At 56.6% G+C, this 17933-nt stretch overlaps 1 protein-coding gene across 4 annotated transcripts in view; it reads left to right on the top strand.

The window, feature by feature from the left end:
- IQSEC1 (IQ motif and Sec7 domain ArfGEF 1) overlaps positions 1 to 17933 on the top strand; it is a 113571-nt gene that overhangs the window by 31945 nt on the left and 63693 nt on the right. The window contains exon 1 of one of the 4 annotated variants that reach the window (XM_068557295.1): positions 13527 to 13656. The exons of 2 other annotated variants lie outside the window; for them this stretch is intronic. In XM_068557295.1, the coding sequence (XP_068413396.1) occupies positions 13592 to 13656 (65 nt within the window). In that variant the 5' untranslated portion in view covers positions 13527 to 13591. Of the gene's footprint in view, positions 1 to 13526; positions 13657 to 17933 lie in introns of those variants that run through there. One more of the 4 variants, XM_068557296.1, reaches the window with a different exon arrangement.

The raw sequence follows: 17933 nt of genomic DNA, 5'->3' as shown, positions 1-17933 counted from the left end.
TTATCTCTCCCAGCCTCTGAGAAAGGAAAGCAGCAGGTGGCCACATGCGGCAACATACCCTGTGTGCGTGACTAGGAGGCTTCATCCGAAAGGCTCCCTGCCCCCTTGAAGCAAGAGCAGGATCCACCGTTGGTGTCGGGAGGGTGGCCAGTCACCCAGTGGGGCAGAGCTCCAGGCGCTGCCCGTGTGCAGATGTTCAGGTTGTGCACTGCACAAGAGCAGTTGGCAAAGGAAGAATGCACTGTTACCAAGCCACAGGCCTGAGAGGCTGTGTCCACCAGAAGAGGGCGCTTTTTCCAAATTCACACGCAGGCCCTGCATGCTCGCTGGTGAAGGAGAGGTGCCTGCTCTCCACTTACGCGCTCTTCCTCTGCTCAGTTTTCTAGAATCTCCCTCCAAGACTCTGCTGGTAACCCCAGGGGAAAGGCAGCTCCAAACACTCTCCTCTGTCTGTGGGAGCAGCTTGGGTATACCCAGCCCAGTGGATCCTCAGAGGGAACGGGGCCATGGCTCAGAGTAGACCTGCATCCACATTGCAGCTCTAGCTGCTCCTGGTCAGGACTCCTCAGCAGAGACCCTCCACTTTAGCATCTGTTAATACTCCCCCCAAAGCTCAAGTATGAAGGACCCTTACCTCTGTGCCCGGCCCCTTGAGCAGGGCAACTTTATTTATGAAGGCATGTTGATTTGGGGACAGGGACTCATGTGAACTCATCTCATGCACAAATATTTCTCCAGCACCTAGTGTGTGCCAGGCTGGCAATAAATGCTGAGTCCCACAGACGTGACTTTTATCCTCACGGAGCTGTCCAGTGAAGGAGAGGGAAATGCCCCCACGAACAGCATGGACCAGGGGCTGGGAGGACTTGCTCAGTGGGGCCTGTAAGGAGGTCAGGCAAGGCTTCCTTGAAAGTGGAGTCAGGGATAAGTAGGTGAAAAGAGAGAGACGTATGCACCCGGCGGTGGGAACAGCACGTGCAAAGGCCCAGGGGCAGGAGCCAACTTGCTGGGTATGAGGCTGGAGCTGAGACGGAGGGCAGAGGCAGGCAGAGGCCGAACCCACAGGGGTTTGTGGGCGTGGTGAGGAGTTTGCTGCTTATTTCTTAAGCAGCGAGGAGCCAGGGTTTGGAGCAGGTCAGTGACTTGTTAGATAGAAATGTCGGTGAAATTGGGTTTGAGTGCTGGCTCTGCTTCCTGATCCAGCTGCCCTCCCGCTGTGTGATGGGGGTGGGGGCGGCGGGGGGGAGGGTGTCTTAGGTTGTGCCGGAAGGAGGAGATCTGAATGAGGAAGCTTACCGTGGGGTCCAGAGGCTGCCTCAGCTGCTCCTCTGGGCACCTGCCCCGTGGCTGGGCACCTCCCTATCCAGGAGGCTTGGGGCTGGGAAGGCCAGACTGCAGTTCTCCAGCAGGGCGACAGGTGGCGCCGGCCCCTCAGAGGTGACCAGTGGGCTGGCCCAGCAGGGACCAGCGCAGGTCAAGTGGGGTTGGGTCTAGCTCTGGTCAGGCCGGGGCGGGGCCACGCTTCCCCCTGCCCTCACCCGCACCCCAGGTGGCACCCAGACTGCTGGTTCGGTGGCTCCAGCCCGCAGTTGCCAGCACCCCATCTTTCATCCCCTCCAAGGACCATCCATCAGCTGTGACCTGAGCTGACGTTTTAAGCCGATCTAAATTTGCCACCAAGCCTGACAGGGGAACAGCTGGGTGAAACCACCCTCTGCAGGGGAGTACTGCGGTCCAGATCTCCGCTCTGCAGCCTCAGCCAGTGAAATGCAGATAATGAGGTGCCCCCTCCCAGGGTGGGCGTGCGTCAGCACACACTGAGTGCCCAAGGAATGTTGGCCCAGCCAGGGCTGGGCACCCAGGAGGGCTGCAGGGCCTGGCAGTGCCTCCCCTGCTCCACTGGGGCCCCCGCACCTGGCATGGGGGCTGGACACACAGGGAGCCGACATGTGTTGAATGAAGACGTGCCCTACGCACCAGAGGCTGAGTCCCAGAGTGGGAACGCTCACACCTGGCCCATCGCTGGTATCACATTCCAGCTCCCCGAGGCTGGTGTGTGATCTGGCATCTTGGGCAAGTGGTTTGGTCCTTTTGAGTCCTATTCCTTCTGTAAGATGTGAACGGTACCCTCTCTGTAGGTGGGAGGGTTGCTCGCCCAATGGGAGTCCCTTGGAGCTCCCAGCACCGAATTGGTGCTCAGGGAAGGGCAGCCACTGCCACTGGGAATGCAACCAGCCATCCCTGCCTCGAAACCATGGGTGGTCATTAAGGGAGACCAAGGGCAGAAGCTGGAGCCACGATTGCAAGCAGCCCACAGCAAGCTGGCTGACCGAAGCAAGAGGGAATTTACTGGAAGTAGCGTTGTCCCCAGACTGCCCAGGAAGGACAGGAAACAGGCCCGTACACAGGGCCCCTCCTGAGGGCAGGAGGCAGTTTCCTCTAGGAATGCCCCCTGGAAGGGGTGCCTACTTGTCTGTGCTTGGGTGCCCGCAGGCAGGGCCGAGCCCCGTGAGAGGCCCACCAGGTGCAAACGCCCCCAGGACGGGGCACTGCGGGAGGGAAAGGAGGGATCCTGGAATAGGACGTGGCCTTGAGGGAAACCGCCCAGGTCCAAGCCCAGCACCCCCAACGCTGGCTCTCTGTCCCTGGTCCCCGTGCACCCTGCTGTACTCGATATGGGTTCCTCTTCACCAGCGTGATAATTACTGGACACATCACTGACATTGAACAAATTGTTGTGTGCTTGTAATTACAAATTACGTTTCTAACACTCCAGGGGTTTCCAAACCTTGATATCTGTGCTATTAACACATAAATTACAGTCATTTATGGAAATTACCAGAGAGACCAGAATGGTCTGTGGATTGTGTTGTGTAAGAGGTGCTCATTGGTGGATGTGCTCCAGGAGCCTGGAGGGGCCCAGTGTGGGCTTCGAGCTTTCCTCCTGTTTTCGTGGGGTCAGATTCCATTCCCAGCCCTAGACTTTTTTTTTTTTAATTTATTTATTTTATTTATTTATTTTTGGCTGTGTTGGGTCTTCGTTGCTGCACGTGGGCTTTCTCTAGTTGCGGCGAGTGGGGGCTACTCTTCGTTGCGGTGCACAGGCTTCTCGTTGTGGCTTCTCTTGTTGCGGAGCATGGGCTCTAGGCATGTGGGCTTCAGTGGTTGTGGCACGTGGGCTCAGTAGTTGTGGCGCACAGGCTCAGTAGTTGTGGCTCGCAGGCTGTAGAGCCCAGGCTCAGTAGTTGTGGTTCACGGGCTTAGTTGCTCCGCGGCATGTGGGATCTTCTCGGACCAGGACTCAAACCCGTATCCCCTGCATTGGCAGGCAGATCCTCAACCACTGCGCCAGCAGGGAAGCCCCCCAGCCCTAGACTTTTCACACATGGACCCCCAGGTCGGAATCCCAGCTCTGCCACGACCAGCTGAGTGGCCTCCAGCCACTGACCTCTCTGTGTCTCAATTTCCTTATGGACTAAATAAGGGGACTTGATGAGTGATTCCTAGAGATAGCGGCCGTCCAGCTGCAGGCACCCGCCTCCGTGCAGGAGGTGCCCCCGGGGGCCTTTTCTCCTCTCTCACAATGCAGGAGGCGCACAGTGAGGCAGCAGCCAGGTTTTGTTCCCAAGAGGAGGGAGGCGACCAGGGCCCTGGAACCCCACTTTCGGTCCCCCTGGCACCAGGCAGCCCTCCCCAGCCTTAGGTTGCTGTGAACTCCTTATGTGCTTCAGGGTGTTATTTCTTGCTGCAGAGAGTGTACTCTCAGATTCCTGGGTTTCTGGAAGTGTAAGACCCAGGCCACAGGTGGGCGTGAAATGATTCCAGGTGAGCCATAGATGCTGCACTGTGTGACACAGAGCCTATCATACGGACCCAGGAAAAAGCTATTCCCCTCCTGGAGTTCTTTTAGCCCCTCCGATTACACTGAGCCCAGAGTGTTGGTCGGGGCTAATATCTCTTTAATGCCTCTTTATCACTCCAAAAAAAGCTTAATTCTATTTCCTTATTTTATAGGAAGTAATGTGTCACATGGTTAAACAGTGAAAGATATAAAAGGCTACAAGACAAACAGTGAGCCCCCTCCGAGCCCCAGCCCCCCAGAGGTAACCACCATCCAGAGATACTTAGTGTGTCTATCAGCGTGTGGGGTGTGTGTGTGTGTGTGTGTGTGTGTGTGTGTGTGTGTGTGTATTCTTCTTCCCCTTTTTTTTTAGGCACATACAGCATTCTAAGTTTAGCCTTTTCATTTATAATATATCTTGTATCTCATTCCCTATCAGATATAAAGAGAATCCTTCTTCTGTTTTATGGCTGCTCTCTGTGACATGGATTCTCTATACTTGCTAATCTCTGTTTTAAAGAAAGAGCAAGCCTCAAGCATAGGCCTTCTGCTGATAACAAGATCTGAGCAGGATTTTATAAGTGTTTTGGTTTGGGTGATTTCTTTTTATGAGAAAATTCAATTTATGCTCAGCGAGACTGGCTTTTCACAGATGGAGCAGATATAACGTGCGCCTGATATGAAGAATAGTATTAAGTAAGTGGTATACAGGTGCTTACGTGGTCGTTGGGAAAACTAACCTGGGGATAAATCCAGGCCAGTTCTGCCGGCTTCCTCCCCACCGACACACACCCATAGGATGAAACCCCAGCCCCATCCTCTGGCCTCATTCCTCACAGCGCACCCATCCCCACACTTCACGCTCCCATATATGCTGTTCCCTGTACGTGGGGTGCCCTTCAGTGAATTCCCATTCATGCCACAAATCCCAACACAGGCTTCACCTCCTCCAGGAAGCCCTCCCTGATGGCCACCCCATCAGCTCACAGTCATTCCTGCTTCTGTGCCAGGTTGACCCCATGGTTGCATTGATCACCCACTGCAGTGCCCTGGCGTAGTGCAAGATCCTCTGCAGGATCTTCTGCAGAAACTTCTGCAGATGTCAGAATCACCTGAAGGGTGAGAATGTACATTTCTCAGAATTCCCAGCTGGGACTGCGGTTGCTGCTGTTCCTGGGACCTCACTCTGAGAACTGCTGGTGGAGGGGCAAGGACACAACGTTCTCCTGGGTTCTCCTCCCGGCTCCATCATTTATGGGCCGTGTGTCTCTGGACAAATTACTTACCCTCTCTGGGCTTCAGGGCCTCCGTGAGAAACTGAGATGTGACCCCACCTTGTACAGAATTGTGTGAACGTGTGTGGAAGCAGGGCTGGCACTGACCGATGTGAGTTGCCTCCCGCCCCCTCCCCACTGAACTTCCCGAGGGCAGGGCCCACATCTGATGTGTCTCGGATGCTCTGAGACACCCAAGCTGTGCCTGGGGGGCAGCTGCTGGCCATGTTCAGGAACGCACATGTGCCGGTTATCTATTTATTCAAATAGTGAATCAGATGGTGCACATCTCCCGCGCCCATTGATTCCAAATCCGTGGAGCCGGGTCAAGCTGGTTGAAGTCTTCCTCCCACCGGGACCAGAGAAGGGGTTGTTTAAATCAATAACATAAAGAAGATTTCAGAGGGGAATGTTTAACCCACTTAAGAGAGAAGCTGTTGTTTTCGGAGCACTTAGTGGCATCCGTTTGCAAAACAGTCGTCCCAAGCACTTGTTATAAATGAACGCTCTATTCATTAAAGCAGAGGGCCACTGAGGCTCGGCTTGGCTGGCCCTTGGTAGCGGTGTGGGCATGACAGTTAAGAATCAGTGCCGCCAGCGGAGTGGTCCATGGCAGGGCAAGGCCTAGCAGCCCCCTCTCTACCCCTTTTAGTGCAGGTGGGCCCTGGTTAAACGCAACTCCTGGGAAAGAAACCCAAATGCGTCAAGAATGGTCATTCGCTTTGCCCCAGGGGTACCTCTCTTTAGAGAATCTTTAGCTGACAGGTTCCTTAAGTACTGGGCACCCTGGTTATGAGAAGCAGTGTCTTTGAAAACCAGTTTCATGTGAAGAGGGGCGTTGGCTCAGACTGAGTAGGACCAAGATGTGAATGGGGAGCACGGGGGGTGGGGTGGGGCTGGCCCCGTGGCTGGCCCTGAAGCAGGATGAATCTGGTTCTACATGATTTGTTTGTTCATCATTTATTGAGCACCTGCTGTAGACCAGGCGCCTTCCGGATGCTGGGGACACCGTGGTGACGCTTCATTCTGGTAGAGAATAGACAGTAAACAAGGGAACATGTAACTGAGCCGGATAAACAGGCGGTGAGATGGGCTTTAAAGGGAATTAGACAAGATGGAGAGAACGGGGGTGTGCTTTACCTGGGGGCGGCTTAGGCTGTTCTCAGGCACAGAGAGTGGGCACGGGGCAGTCCTGGAACAGTCTGGAGCCAATTTCCCGGAGCTGTCCCCGAGGGAGGGACTTGGCGTAAGCATCGTGGGTCATACCCCTCCCTCCCTGAGATCTGGCGGTGGCTTCTTTGTGCCACCAGCCAGGAAAAGAGGGTTGAGTGTGAGGGGCACTTCTGATTGTGTCCTGGGGCTGGCAGGGCTCCCTGACAGGGAGTGTGATGAACAGGGTAATTTCTGGGCTGAGGGGGCTCAGGGAGGAGACCATCACTGGTGAAAGCAGTTCAGCTTTTTGCTTCTGAATTTCTTCCTGATGTTGTCAGGCCCCTTGAATCCTGCAAGAAATCCAGCAGATGGCCATTTCCCATCCTCTTGAATAGACTCATAACTCAAGTGGCCACACTTAGAAGCCGCAGGTCTGTTTTCTGCAGGCCCTTTCCCCGGGGCTTCAGGACGAGCAGTCCCGTTCACCTGGCTGGGCCCAGCAGAGGGACGAGGGCAGAGGGGGTGTTTCCCAGGAGTGCCCAGACTGGGGAGGGATGCGGTGAGCACGGTCTCACCTGTGGCCGCCACCCCCGTCTTCCTTCACTTTTATAACAAACCAGCATCTGCTGTGCGGCAGGGGTGACAAGTGCTCTGGGGATCCAGGCTAGGAGGTCTTCTTAGAGGAGGTGATCATTCTTGGCTGTTCTGTTGACTTTGTCAGTCACTGAGCATTGTCGTGATAGGTTTGTCACAGCTCCACAGAGCTACCCCATCCCACGCGGGGTTTTCTTTCTCCTTGCATCTGACCCTGTGTCCCAACCATGTGGTTTGATTATTGTAACCCTCCTGGAGGAGCTTTCCCAGGCCCTTGCAGGACCGTTCACCCATTTGTCAACTGTTGGCATTAATAACAACTGCATCGAATTTTTAGTGTTCATTTAAAGACCACAAGAAAAGAGCTCCGTACACCGCCAACCACGATGGTTCCCTACCTCTGTGGCTTCCTATGCCAGAGCAGTGGGAAGGAGCTGAGGAAAGGATGCCCTGTTCTTGGCTGTGCCCCAGACTGACTTGGGGACTGTAGGACTCAGGTTCCTCATCTGAATAAGAGCTGGCTGCACTGGGTCACGGTGACTCCTTCCAGCTCTCAAGTTCTAGGGTACACTAACGTTAAGGCCGCTTTCGTCTCACCAGCGTGGGTCAGGTCTTGGCCAACCCAAGTACCAGTGAGTTTTTTGTGGTTGGGACCCATTTCCCCTGGTGCCAGGACAGGTGTCTGGAACCAGGCCGGTTATGTGAAGCAGTAGTCGCACCTGAGCCCCACCACTGGGAGAGTGATGGAGCGCCATTGTCCCTGCCCTCAAGGTGCCCACAGTCTGGGTGAGGGGTTCTCGCTTAGCCTAGGGGGGCGGGGGCACTGGAGGAGGCTTCAAAGAGAAGGTGACATTTGGGCTGGGCCTTGAGGGTTGAGTCGGAGGTTGCCAAGCAGGTGAAGAGGGCAACCCAGGAAGTGGGAACAGCATAAGCAAAGGCACTGGGGCAGGAAAGTGCCGGGTGCATTCTGGGAGTCACTGTATGGGAGGGATGGTAGCTGGGAATGAGGCTGGAAAGAGTCAGGGGCTAGATGTCACCAAGGTAGTACCTGAGCAGGTAAATAGTCTGGTTCACGGTAAACAACCCTACACCACCTCCGGGTGACCCCAGGCTCCCAAGATAAGTTATCCCAGGGTCATTTAGTTTACTTTGTTTAGTAAGATCAGGGAAGTCCGTGATTTGCAGAGGTTTCTATGAAAACTGGTTGAAATTTTAAAAATAACTTGGCACTTAATAAGAGCAGCTTTATTTACCTGGGAAATCTCTCCTGTGGGGGGCTGACTGGGCTCCCAGAGAGGTCACGCTACAGAGTTCTCTGTTCTGTGCAGTGTCTGTGGTTTTTCATGGCATCCGACGCTCAGATGAATAAGTTCCATTCCATACGGAACCCACAACTCACCCACGCCCAGGCTGTATGCTGGACAGTCCCCATCCCTGCCATGCCATCCCAGCAGTGGGGGCCTGTGGCCTGGGAGGTAGGACGCTTGGGTCAGGGCCACTGTTTCTAGGACCTGGCCGCACGCCTGGGCTCATCCCTTCGTCTCTCTGGGCCTCAGTTTCCCTGTCTGTGGAGTGAAGGATTGGGCTGGAGGGAGGGTCACAGAGCTGCGGCTGTGCCATGGGGAGGATCCTTTTAGTGATGCGAAGAGTAACTTATTAGTGATCAACAGACACTAGGAGGGAGGCTCGAATGGGCTTGACCACAGCCTGTTTTTATGGCTGTCATAGGACACAGCCTCTCACAGAGTGCCCCAAGAGGCACCTTTGGTACAGTCTGGCATTTGGGGTCTCTGTGGACTGGCTCTGGTGGGCTTCAGAGTCTCCTAGAAGATGCTAGAAGACCTGTAGTCCCTTGGATCGTTACATCTATTATGGATTTCTTCATTTCCCTGGCTTTTTAAAAAATTATTGAAAATTTTGCAAACACTGTAGTTCTAAAGTGCTCCTTCCTCCTTCCCACCCTGTGTCCCAAGCTTAGAGGGCAGAGGCGTGTCCCCAGGAATCTCTGGAACCCCCGTTTCCCTTCCCAGAGGCAAACACCAGTGCCCGTTTCTTGGGTGTCCTTTAAGAAACAGTCTAGGGCTTCCCTGGTGGTGCAGTGGTTAAGAATCTGCCTGCCAATGCAGGGGACATGGGTTCTAGCCCTGGTCCGGGAAGATCCCACATGCTGCGGGGCAACTAAGCCCGAGCGCCACAACTACTGAGCCCGAGCTCTAGAGCCCACGAGCCACAACTACTGAGCCCATGTGCCACAACTACTGAAGCCCACACACCTAGAGCCCGTGCTCTACAACAAGAGAAGCCACCACGATGAGAAGTCCGCCCACCGCAATGAAGAGTAGCCCCCGCTCGCCACCACAACTAGAGAAAGCCCACGCGAGGCAACGAGGACCCAATGCTGCCAAAAATTAAAAAAAAAAAAAAAAAGAAAGAAACAGTCTATGAGCGTATTATGCTACGTAAGCATACTGGTGTTCTGTATGTTTTATTGTCTGTACTTTTCACATTTGTCTGGACTTTTTGTCACGATGTTGTGTCTCAGACCTTTTGCTGCAAGTGTGTACGGTGCTGCTGCCGTTCTCTTAACATAGGGCTCCTCTGTACCGCCGTTTACATAACCAACTGACAGATGTTGCCTGTGTCCTTCTCCGCGCTCTGCTGTTACAAACAACTAATACCCCTGGACCTGCGTCTTTGTGCACCTGGGCAGATAGCTCTCTCTGGAAGTATCTGTTCCGAACAGTGGATGGTCCCATCTTGTGGCCATCTGTCTGAAGGTTGCCTGGCCTGGCCCTATCGTTTTCATCACCATCTTCCCCATGACACGTGGACTCTCTTTCCCAGATCTCATCCACAGCCCTGAGGCAGGGAACTGGGGGTTGGCTGAACAGGCAGAGAATTCTCGTGGAGCTAATGCAAAACTCCCTCAGGGGAGCTTCATTATGTCAGGCTGACAAACCTTTTCTGTGGACAACTAGACAGAAATATTTCAGGCTTGCGAGCCACAGTCTCTCTTCAACTTTGTTGTGGCACAAAAGTATCCATAGACAATACATAACGGAATGAGTGTGACTTTGTTCCAATAAAACTTTATTTAAAAAAGCATGCAGGGGGCTGGACTTGCCCCCAGGCCTTAGTTTGCATTTGATTGATTTGCCTGAGCACCTCGGTGTCCCAGCCCTGTAGTGGGCACAGGGGATGCTGCAGAGAAGGACGCAGGCCGGCTCTGCCTGGCAAGGACGGCACAGTTCCTCTGCCCCTGGCAAGGAACTGGGGAGCATGTAAAGGCAGTTTCTGACTTGGATTGGGGGCCAGTCAGGGTGGCTTTCTGGGTAAAGTCACATCGAAAGCTGAAGCCCAAGTCCTGGCCACCAGCCAGCACAGTGGGGAGTGTTGCTTGAGGTGCGGCGAGGGCCGGAGAGAGGAACCAGACCAGGCCTCACAAGAGGAGGCCTCTGGGACACGGACTGCAAAGGTTGGCCTTTGGGGGCATGTGTGCCACATGTCTGGTCAGAGGAGAGCAAGGAGGCAGTGGAAGACGGGAGGCTGTCAGAGGCCCAGGAGATGGGGATGAAGTCAGGTTGGGGGGGGTGTGAAATGGGCCAGGGCAAGTAGGTTAGGACTGAAACCCAGGACGATACAGTGAAACTAAACATTTTCATGCCCTTCTTGCATCTTACAGCCTTGTAGGTGGGCTTCTACTCACCTCTCAAGGCCCAGCCTAAATGTCCCTTCATCTTTGGAGCCTCTTGTGGGGCAGAGTTACGGGCGACTTCCTCCAGACTATCCTAACATCATCCCCAGGGACACTTGTCACGGCAATGTCTCCCCACTGTGCCTCAGAACAGCAGCATGGAATAAGCACTGAGGCATGTTTGCTCAATCAAAGGAAAGGGCGAGGTGAATTAGCCAGCGGAGAGGTAGCTGATGAGCCTCACTTTACAGCTGAGGAAACTGGGGCTCAGAAGCCTAAGCAATTTGCCCAAATGGCACGTGTAAGACTTCTGCCCAGTCTAGTCATTTCTGCCCAGCAGAAAAATTGGCTTTCTCTACCTCTCCAGGCTGGAACTTTTCTCACTTGCCTCACGATTCCTTAAATTATTAATCTGTGAGGAAATTAACTGAAAGCCAGAAGCAAAAGGCACACTCTGCAGGAAGATAAAACAAAACGAGAGAATGAAGAGGCATTTGGTTTCCAGGGACTCCATCCTCTGGTAGTCCAAATGCTAACAGGGAGACTCAACGCCCTTTTTCTAAATCCCAGCCGGAGCTATGTCGCCAAGACTATCCTGGCGGGCAGTGAGGCCCTGGGCCTGGAGAAGTGCCTGGAATTCTTGGAGAATCCGGGTCGTGAGGCGGTCAGAGCCGGTGTCTGGAGCGCTCCAGCAGCTGAGGGGCGACTCTCTTGGCTCCATTTATTACAGCCTATTTTTAGAGGGCAGTTCAAGTGGGGGTGGGACTTCTCCACCCTCCTCCCCAACTGGACTGTTTCAACCCTATCGACTATATCCCCTCCCATCTCCCCACCCCCAGCCAGGATGCAGCATGTGAAGGTCTTCTCCTTCCAGAACCCTATGTGGAGGGGCTTTTGTCCATCTTGATTCCAGCCACCCTAGTGGCTGTGAGGTGATACCTCACTGTGGTTTTGATTCGTGTTTCCCTAATGACTAGTGGTGTTGAGCAAATTTTCATGTGCTTATTGGCCATTCATATATCTTTTCTGGAGAAATGTCTGCTCAGATCCTTTGCCCATTTTTTAATTGGGTTATTAGCCATTTTATTATTGAGTTGTAAGAGTCCTTTATCTAGTATGGATACTAGACCCTTATTTGATGCATAATTTGAAAATATTTTCTCCCATCCTGTGTCTTCATTTATTTTTATTTTATTTTTTTCCGAATGATGACCTTTATCGTTTAAAAGAAAAATGCTCCCACGCGTCTGATTTCGTCTTTACTTAGGGCTTTAAACGCCCAGCTGGTTGTTTGTAGAGCCGAGGCCGCCTGTGCACCCTGTAATTTTTCCAACCTCGCGGGTCGAGGCCCCGGCGGTCACGGGGTAGAACAACGCCAAAAGGCCTCCACCGTCTCCGCGACCCACTTGGGGACCCCTGCCCGCGCAGGTGGCGCGCGGGACTTCCTTCGCGGGTCTTCATTTATTTCTAATGTAGCAAAGAAAACATCAGAAGTGAAGAGGAGGCATGTGGAGGTGCGCTGCGGATTCCTGCTCGGCCTCCCGCCTGGGAACCCTGGAGCACTAAACTGGCTCTAGGGCTTGCCCTTTCCCGGGCCGCAAGCAGGGCCAGCCCAGCCCTCTTCCTCCCCTGTTCCCCACCCGCCCCAGTTCCCCATCTGGGAATAATGCTCCTCATCGGGCCCGTTGTACCACCCCCTCCAAATGAAAGAGTCAGAAGGGCACAAGCAGATGCCCCTGCACGCGTGGCTTCCCACAGCTTCCTGACCCCTGCAGACCTGCCAGCTGCCTGGCCCTCCAGGAGGTGTACCTGCGGGTGGGGCGGCCCAGGACAGGTGGGGTTTTGATCGTGTCTATCTGCTTGAGGTCTCCCAACTACATTTGGGCATTCCACAAGTGTGGGTGATGGGCACTGTGCCTGCCTTCAAGGAGCCGGAGGACAGACAATACAAAAAATGTGCAAACCGAGAACAGCAAGCTATGATTGCTTCTAGCAGGGAGAGCTGTGCAGCCTGGGAGCCGTGAAGGTGAGGCAAAGCCTCTCAGAGTTAACCCAGTTAAACTGAGCCTCAGTTTCCTCTTCTGGAAAGTGGGGTCAGTAATAACTCCACCTGCATCACAATGTTGTCTTGAGGACCAAATGTCAGTAAAAAGCTCTAAAATGCTAATTAGTATTACTTTAAACTTGCCGTGGGGGTCTGGAAGTTGTCTCTGGGTGAGGGGAGGGCAAAGGGTTGGGTGGGCTTAGGGAGAAAGGAGCTGCTTCCATCAGATCCTCCCAAAAAAGTCCCCTAAAGGGTATCCCCAGCCTCAGGATGGGACCCACTCCGCTATCTCCGGGGCAGGGGCGTCAGAGCCCAGACCCGCCCTGTCTGGGAAAGCAAAAGCCCCGTTTTATAAAGTGAGGCCAAAGTCAGGAGTGGCAGAGGTTGGCGCCGTTGGCAGAGTAGGCTGCAGTTGGCTGGTTTGGGGTTTTGTATTTGTTGTGCTTACACGCTTGGGAGGGACATATGGCTACTGGGGGGCTCCGTCTTGGAGGGAGTGCGCAGTCCTCCCGGGAGAGGGCCCATGTCTGGGACATGCTGCTGCCTTGGGAGAATCCCGCTCCAGCTCGCGGCCCCGCCCCTCGCTCCCTCCCGCCCGCGGCCCGGCCCCGCCCTTCGCCCCTCCGCCCGCGGCCCCGCCCCTCGCGCCTTCCTCCCGCGCCCGCGCCCGCGCCCACGGCCCCGGCCCCGGCCCCGCCCCCGCCGGGGCCACATTCCTCCGGCCTGGCCTTGCGCTGCGCCAGGCGGGCGGCGGGCGGCGGGCGGCGGGCGGCGGGCGGCGGGCGGCGGCGGCGGGGCGGGCTCGGCCGGCCTGGGGCTCGGACTTGGGGTCGGGAGCGGCGCGGACCTGCGGGCGCTGGGCCGGGCGACCCGAGGTGGTCGCGTGGCGGGCGGGCAGGGCGCGGGCGGTCGGGTGTCGGCCCGGGTCCGGCCGCCGCTGGCCCGGCCTGGGTCCCGGGCGCCCGGCCCCGCCAGCTCCCGCCGCGGCCGCCATGTGGTGCCTGCACTGCCACTCGGAGCGGACGCAGTCCCTGCTGGAGCTGGAGCTTGACAGCGGGTAAGGGCCGGGGCGGGGCGGCCGGCTGAGCGGGGTGGGCTTGTGCGGTCGTGCGACGCGGGTCTGAGTGAGTGTGAGCGAGGGGTTGGGGGGGGGGGGCTCCGGGGGCAGCGCTCCCCGTTAGTGTGCGTGCGGGCCAGAAGCGGCCCGAGAACGGGGGAGGCTGTGCGTTCGCGCTCGCCAGCGACTGTCGGACGGGAGCCCGTGTGGGTGAGTCTCGTGGGGAGACCACTGGGAGTTGGTATCCGGCGCAGGCGGCCCGCAGGGGGCCGGGAGTTTGTGGGAGGGAGCGTGGCCAGCGGGCGTCTGTGCTGTGTCTGGCGGCAGGCCGGCGGGGGTGTCAGGGAGCGCTCGCACAGGCCTGTTGATGCGGGGCCCGGGGCCCGTGTCCGCTCTGTCGGGAGGCCCCCGGGGAGAGCGTGCGGGGCTGTGCGCAGGTGCCCGGGTGTGCTCTGGCGGGTTCGCCTGGGAGTGCGCCGGGGCACCTGGGGCAGGAAGGCCGAGTTCTGTGTGGCTGCTGCTGTGTCTGAGCGGGGCTGCAAGGGGGCCGCTGGTGGGGTTGGGAGCGTCTGTTGACGTGTGTCTGGTGCGGCCCGGGATGGAGTCTGGCGGGGATGAGCGTGTGCCCCAGAGATGATCCCTGTTCTTCTTCGGGGCCTGCGGGTGGCTGGCTGAGCATCCAAGGGCCTGTGTTTATGGAGAGAGAGGGAGAGAGTGTGTGTGTGCTGGGAATATCGATTTCCTCGCTCTGCCCGCCAGCACAGCTGCCCCCTGAGCTGTCTGCAGGCCCCCCGGAGGAGCAGGGCTGTGGGGCGGAGGGGATTTGTTGACAAACTGTCTTGGCTTGTGTCAGGCCCCTTGCGGGGGGAGCCCACCTTCAGCCGTTTGATCTCTGAGTTCAGAAATTCTGCAGTGTGTGTCTGGCAGCTGCGCTGAGAACGCACGTATGTTCCTCTCCGCGCCCCCCAACCTCACCTCAGGGGCCGGGGCCCTGGGACTGAGGCTCCACGTGGGGTTGTGGGGTGTGGTTCCCAGGGACCCATGGCTCCTTGCGTCTGGGGCGGAGGCCAGGCAGGCTGCAGCTGCAGGACCAGCTGTCTGGAGTCAGTGGCATCAGTCCGAGAATGGTGCCGGGGGGAGTCATGATATTCACATCCCACACGTGCCGGCGCCGCTGCCGTGCGCACCTGTCCTCCCCGTATTCCTCTGCGTTCTCGTCCTTGCGGTACCGCATCCCCATGTTGCAGGGGAGCACACTGAGGTTGAGCCTTCTGTTGTCAGCACCAAGGCTGTGGCGTGAGTGCCTGCTGTATGCAGCCCCTGCTCTAGGCACTGGGAACACAGCAGTGAGCAGAACTCAGAGTCTTTGTCGTCCTGGGGCCACAGGCTAGCGGGGACGCGGTGGTCGGCACGCTCTGCTGCCTGGGCCTCCTCCGTCGCCAGCACAGAGAGCCTGAGGAGTCTCTCCGTCCGTTAGGACTAGTCCAGTGCCACCCTTCCCGTGGGGATGTCCGTGGCCACCTCTTCTGCGTGTTCCTACGTCCTGCATCCCTTCTCATTGGAAGTCCCTCCGTGTAGCCAATCTGAATCTTCCAGATACAGGGAAGCCTGCTTGGGCCCTTGTGTGGTCAGAGCTGGTGCTGAGCAGCTGCTCCTCCGTCTCTGCCGGGCCAGGTGCCCCGGAGATTAAGCCCTGCTCAGGCCCAGCCTGCAGCTTACCCTCGGGCCTCCGAGCAGGTGGGGCCCATTTGCTGCGGAGTGCCTGGGGGAGGGCGGGAGAGGATCAGCCCAGCCCTGGCCCGTGGAGGCTTAGCAAGGCGCTCCTTGGGCTGGCCAGCTTGCACCCAGCGCAGAGTCCTTCCGGGAGGGCCATCTCCCCTTCTCTAAACACAGAGAGGACCCAGCAGGCTCCAGAGGCCTCCCGACGCCCCCAGCGTGTTAACAGGTCCAAGGCAACCTGTCCCGGCACGGCCGCGCCCCCCAGCCAACAGCATGCCTGGCACCTGTCCTGGGTGCTCTGCTCTTTGAGCCTCTCTCACCCTACCTTTCTGCATGGGCACATAGAGGCAGGGAATCCAGGGACATGACCAGAGTATTACAAGGCGAGCCCAGAGTAGAACCCACACGTCCTGATGGAGGCCTGCGGAGGGTCCCTGCCAGCCCTGCCGCCATCCTTGGGCTTTTGCCCAAGGAAGTCGGACTCTGAGCTGGTTGTGCTAATATTTACACAGCTTTGGTTCAGAAACACGGACAGGACTGCTGGCTGCACAAACAGTGTGATGACTGGACAAATAGGTCCTTCTGGAAGAGTATGGACAGGGCTCCAGGCTCCAGGAGCTCAGTATACACGTGTGCACGTTGTGCGGGTGTTATCCGGCGGGGCTCTGGAATGTGCGATCGTGGTTTGCCGGGAGAATCCGTGGGTCCAGGGAGGCTCAGGGCGTCAGGAAAGAAGGGCTTGGGGAGGCGGACAGACGTTATTCCAAACCCCAGCTCAGCTCTGTGAGTTTATGCGAGTTTCCACACCCCGCGAACCTCTGTTTCCCCATCTGTGACAGGGAATGGCGCTGCTGGTGCACGGAGGGGCCCGAGGCCCTCCCAGCGGGCGTCTAAAAGCCCTCGCTGGGCTGGCTGCCCCGGCCTCGGTCAGGCGCACAGTTGGCCCGGGTCAGCTCTAGGTGCTTCCCACTACCAGGGACCCATTGGATTTTCTTCCTTCCTCTTTTGTGAATTTCCTCTGCATTATGATGACGTGTGGAATATCCGCCCAGTAAGCACAGAGGCAAGGCGATGGCACAGGGCTGATGGGTTTGGACCCAGCCAGGGGAGAGTCCTGTGGAGATAGCCCGGGTGCCCTGGAACTGTGTGTGCCTGGGGGGCGGGGGGAGGGTGTGCAAAGGCTCTTGAGTGTGCTATATCATTTGTTCTTGAAAAGCAAATCGTAACGAGTTTAAAGGCCATTACAGCTCTTGAAGAAGTAATCGGTCAGGCCTTAGAGAATCTGGCTGTTCCTACTGCGTGAGTGGCTCCTGGGGGGAAAGTGGTGGCAATCGTGGTGGAGGACGTGGCGTGGTAACTGCTGCTCTTCCGGCTGCTGTGGCTGCACTTGGGTTGGGCGTGTGCCCCGAGCCCCGGGCTGTGGTTTGTGCTCGGCCGTCGCGGCGGCGAGCAGTGCGCCCGTGGACGTACACGCTCTCCGGCCCGGAGGGCGCTTGGTTCTCTGGGGAGACGTGTGCAGCCCCAGGGCCAGCCACGTCAGGCTTCCTGTGTTCCTTTATTCACTCACCAAACACTCACCAAGCACCTGCTCTGCCAGGCCCTGGGCTCGATGTAGGGGAACCAGATTACTCGTGTGGAGCCGTGAGCCCCGGGGCCTGGACCCTGACTCTTCCCAGCTGCGTGGCTTCGGATATATTGCCTCCCCTGTCTGAGCCTTGATTTTCCCATCTGTGAAGTGGGACCCCAACGGACATTGTGGGGCCTGTGCAGCTTTGCCTGGTGACGGAGGACCCGTGGCGCATGCCCAGCAAGGAGCAGCGGCCCTCGGCCCATCATTGCGTACTCCTCGCTGCTTTCCTTCCCGCTGGTTTCTGGAGTCTGCACGGGGCGCTGGGCCTGGTGCTAGTTGCTCTGACTTTAACAGCTTTTAATGCCTTATTCGTACGTGGCTGTAGCTCCTCTGCTCCTTGATGGAAAGGACCGTTCTTTCCATTTCATTTCCTTGGTTTGCAGTTTCCTAACACGGAGGCAGTTTAATGTGAACTTAAGGCCCAGGTGTAGCCAGAGTCCCCTCCCTCTTTGTATAGATGGGGAAACTATGACGACATTGTTTTTTCCTCTTTGTTCAAAGGTTGGTATAATAATAATGATAGCAGCGGTTGCCATTTGGTGAACTCTGTATGAAGTACTTAGTTCTCAAAGCAGTTTATGAGAAAGAGCTTCTGCTGGGCCCATTTTTCAGTTGGGGGAAGGTCACATGCCTTGCCCAGGGTCACCAGCCAGTAATCCCGAGAGCTGAGCTTTGAACTCCGTCTGCCTGGCTCCGAGGTCTGCGCTCCTCACAGCCAGGCTCTGCTCCCTCTGGGACTAAATAACCTTCAGCAAAATATGTCACATCGCAAATAGAACCTTTTGCGTCTTTCCCAAACCCCAGAACAGGAGTCTAGTATCCCCTGCTGTGAGGATTCCCAGAGTGTCCCCAAACGTGCCAGCTATAGGCAGGTTGATGACATCTCTCTCCATTCTCCTAATGTCTTGACAGACCCCAGAGCTACTTC

This window comes from Eschrichtius robustus, chromosome 12 (genome assembly GCF_028021215.1).
Source record: "Eschrichtius robustus isolate mEscRob2 chromosome 12, mEscRob2.pri, whole genome shotgun sequence".
Lineage (NCBI taxonomy): Eukaryota > Metazoa > Chordata > Mammalia > Artiodactyla > Eschrichtiidae > Eschrichtius > Eschrichtius robustus.
Note: the sequence above shows the minus strand (reverse complement) of the source record. Positions and strands in the feature narration are given on the sequence as shown.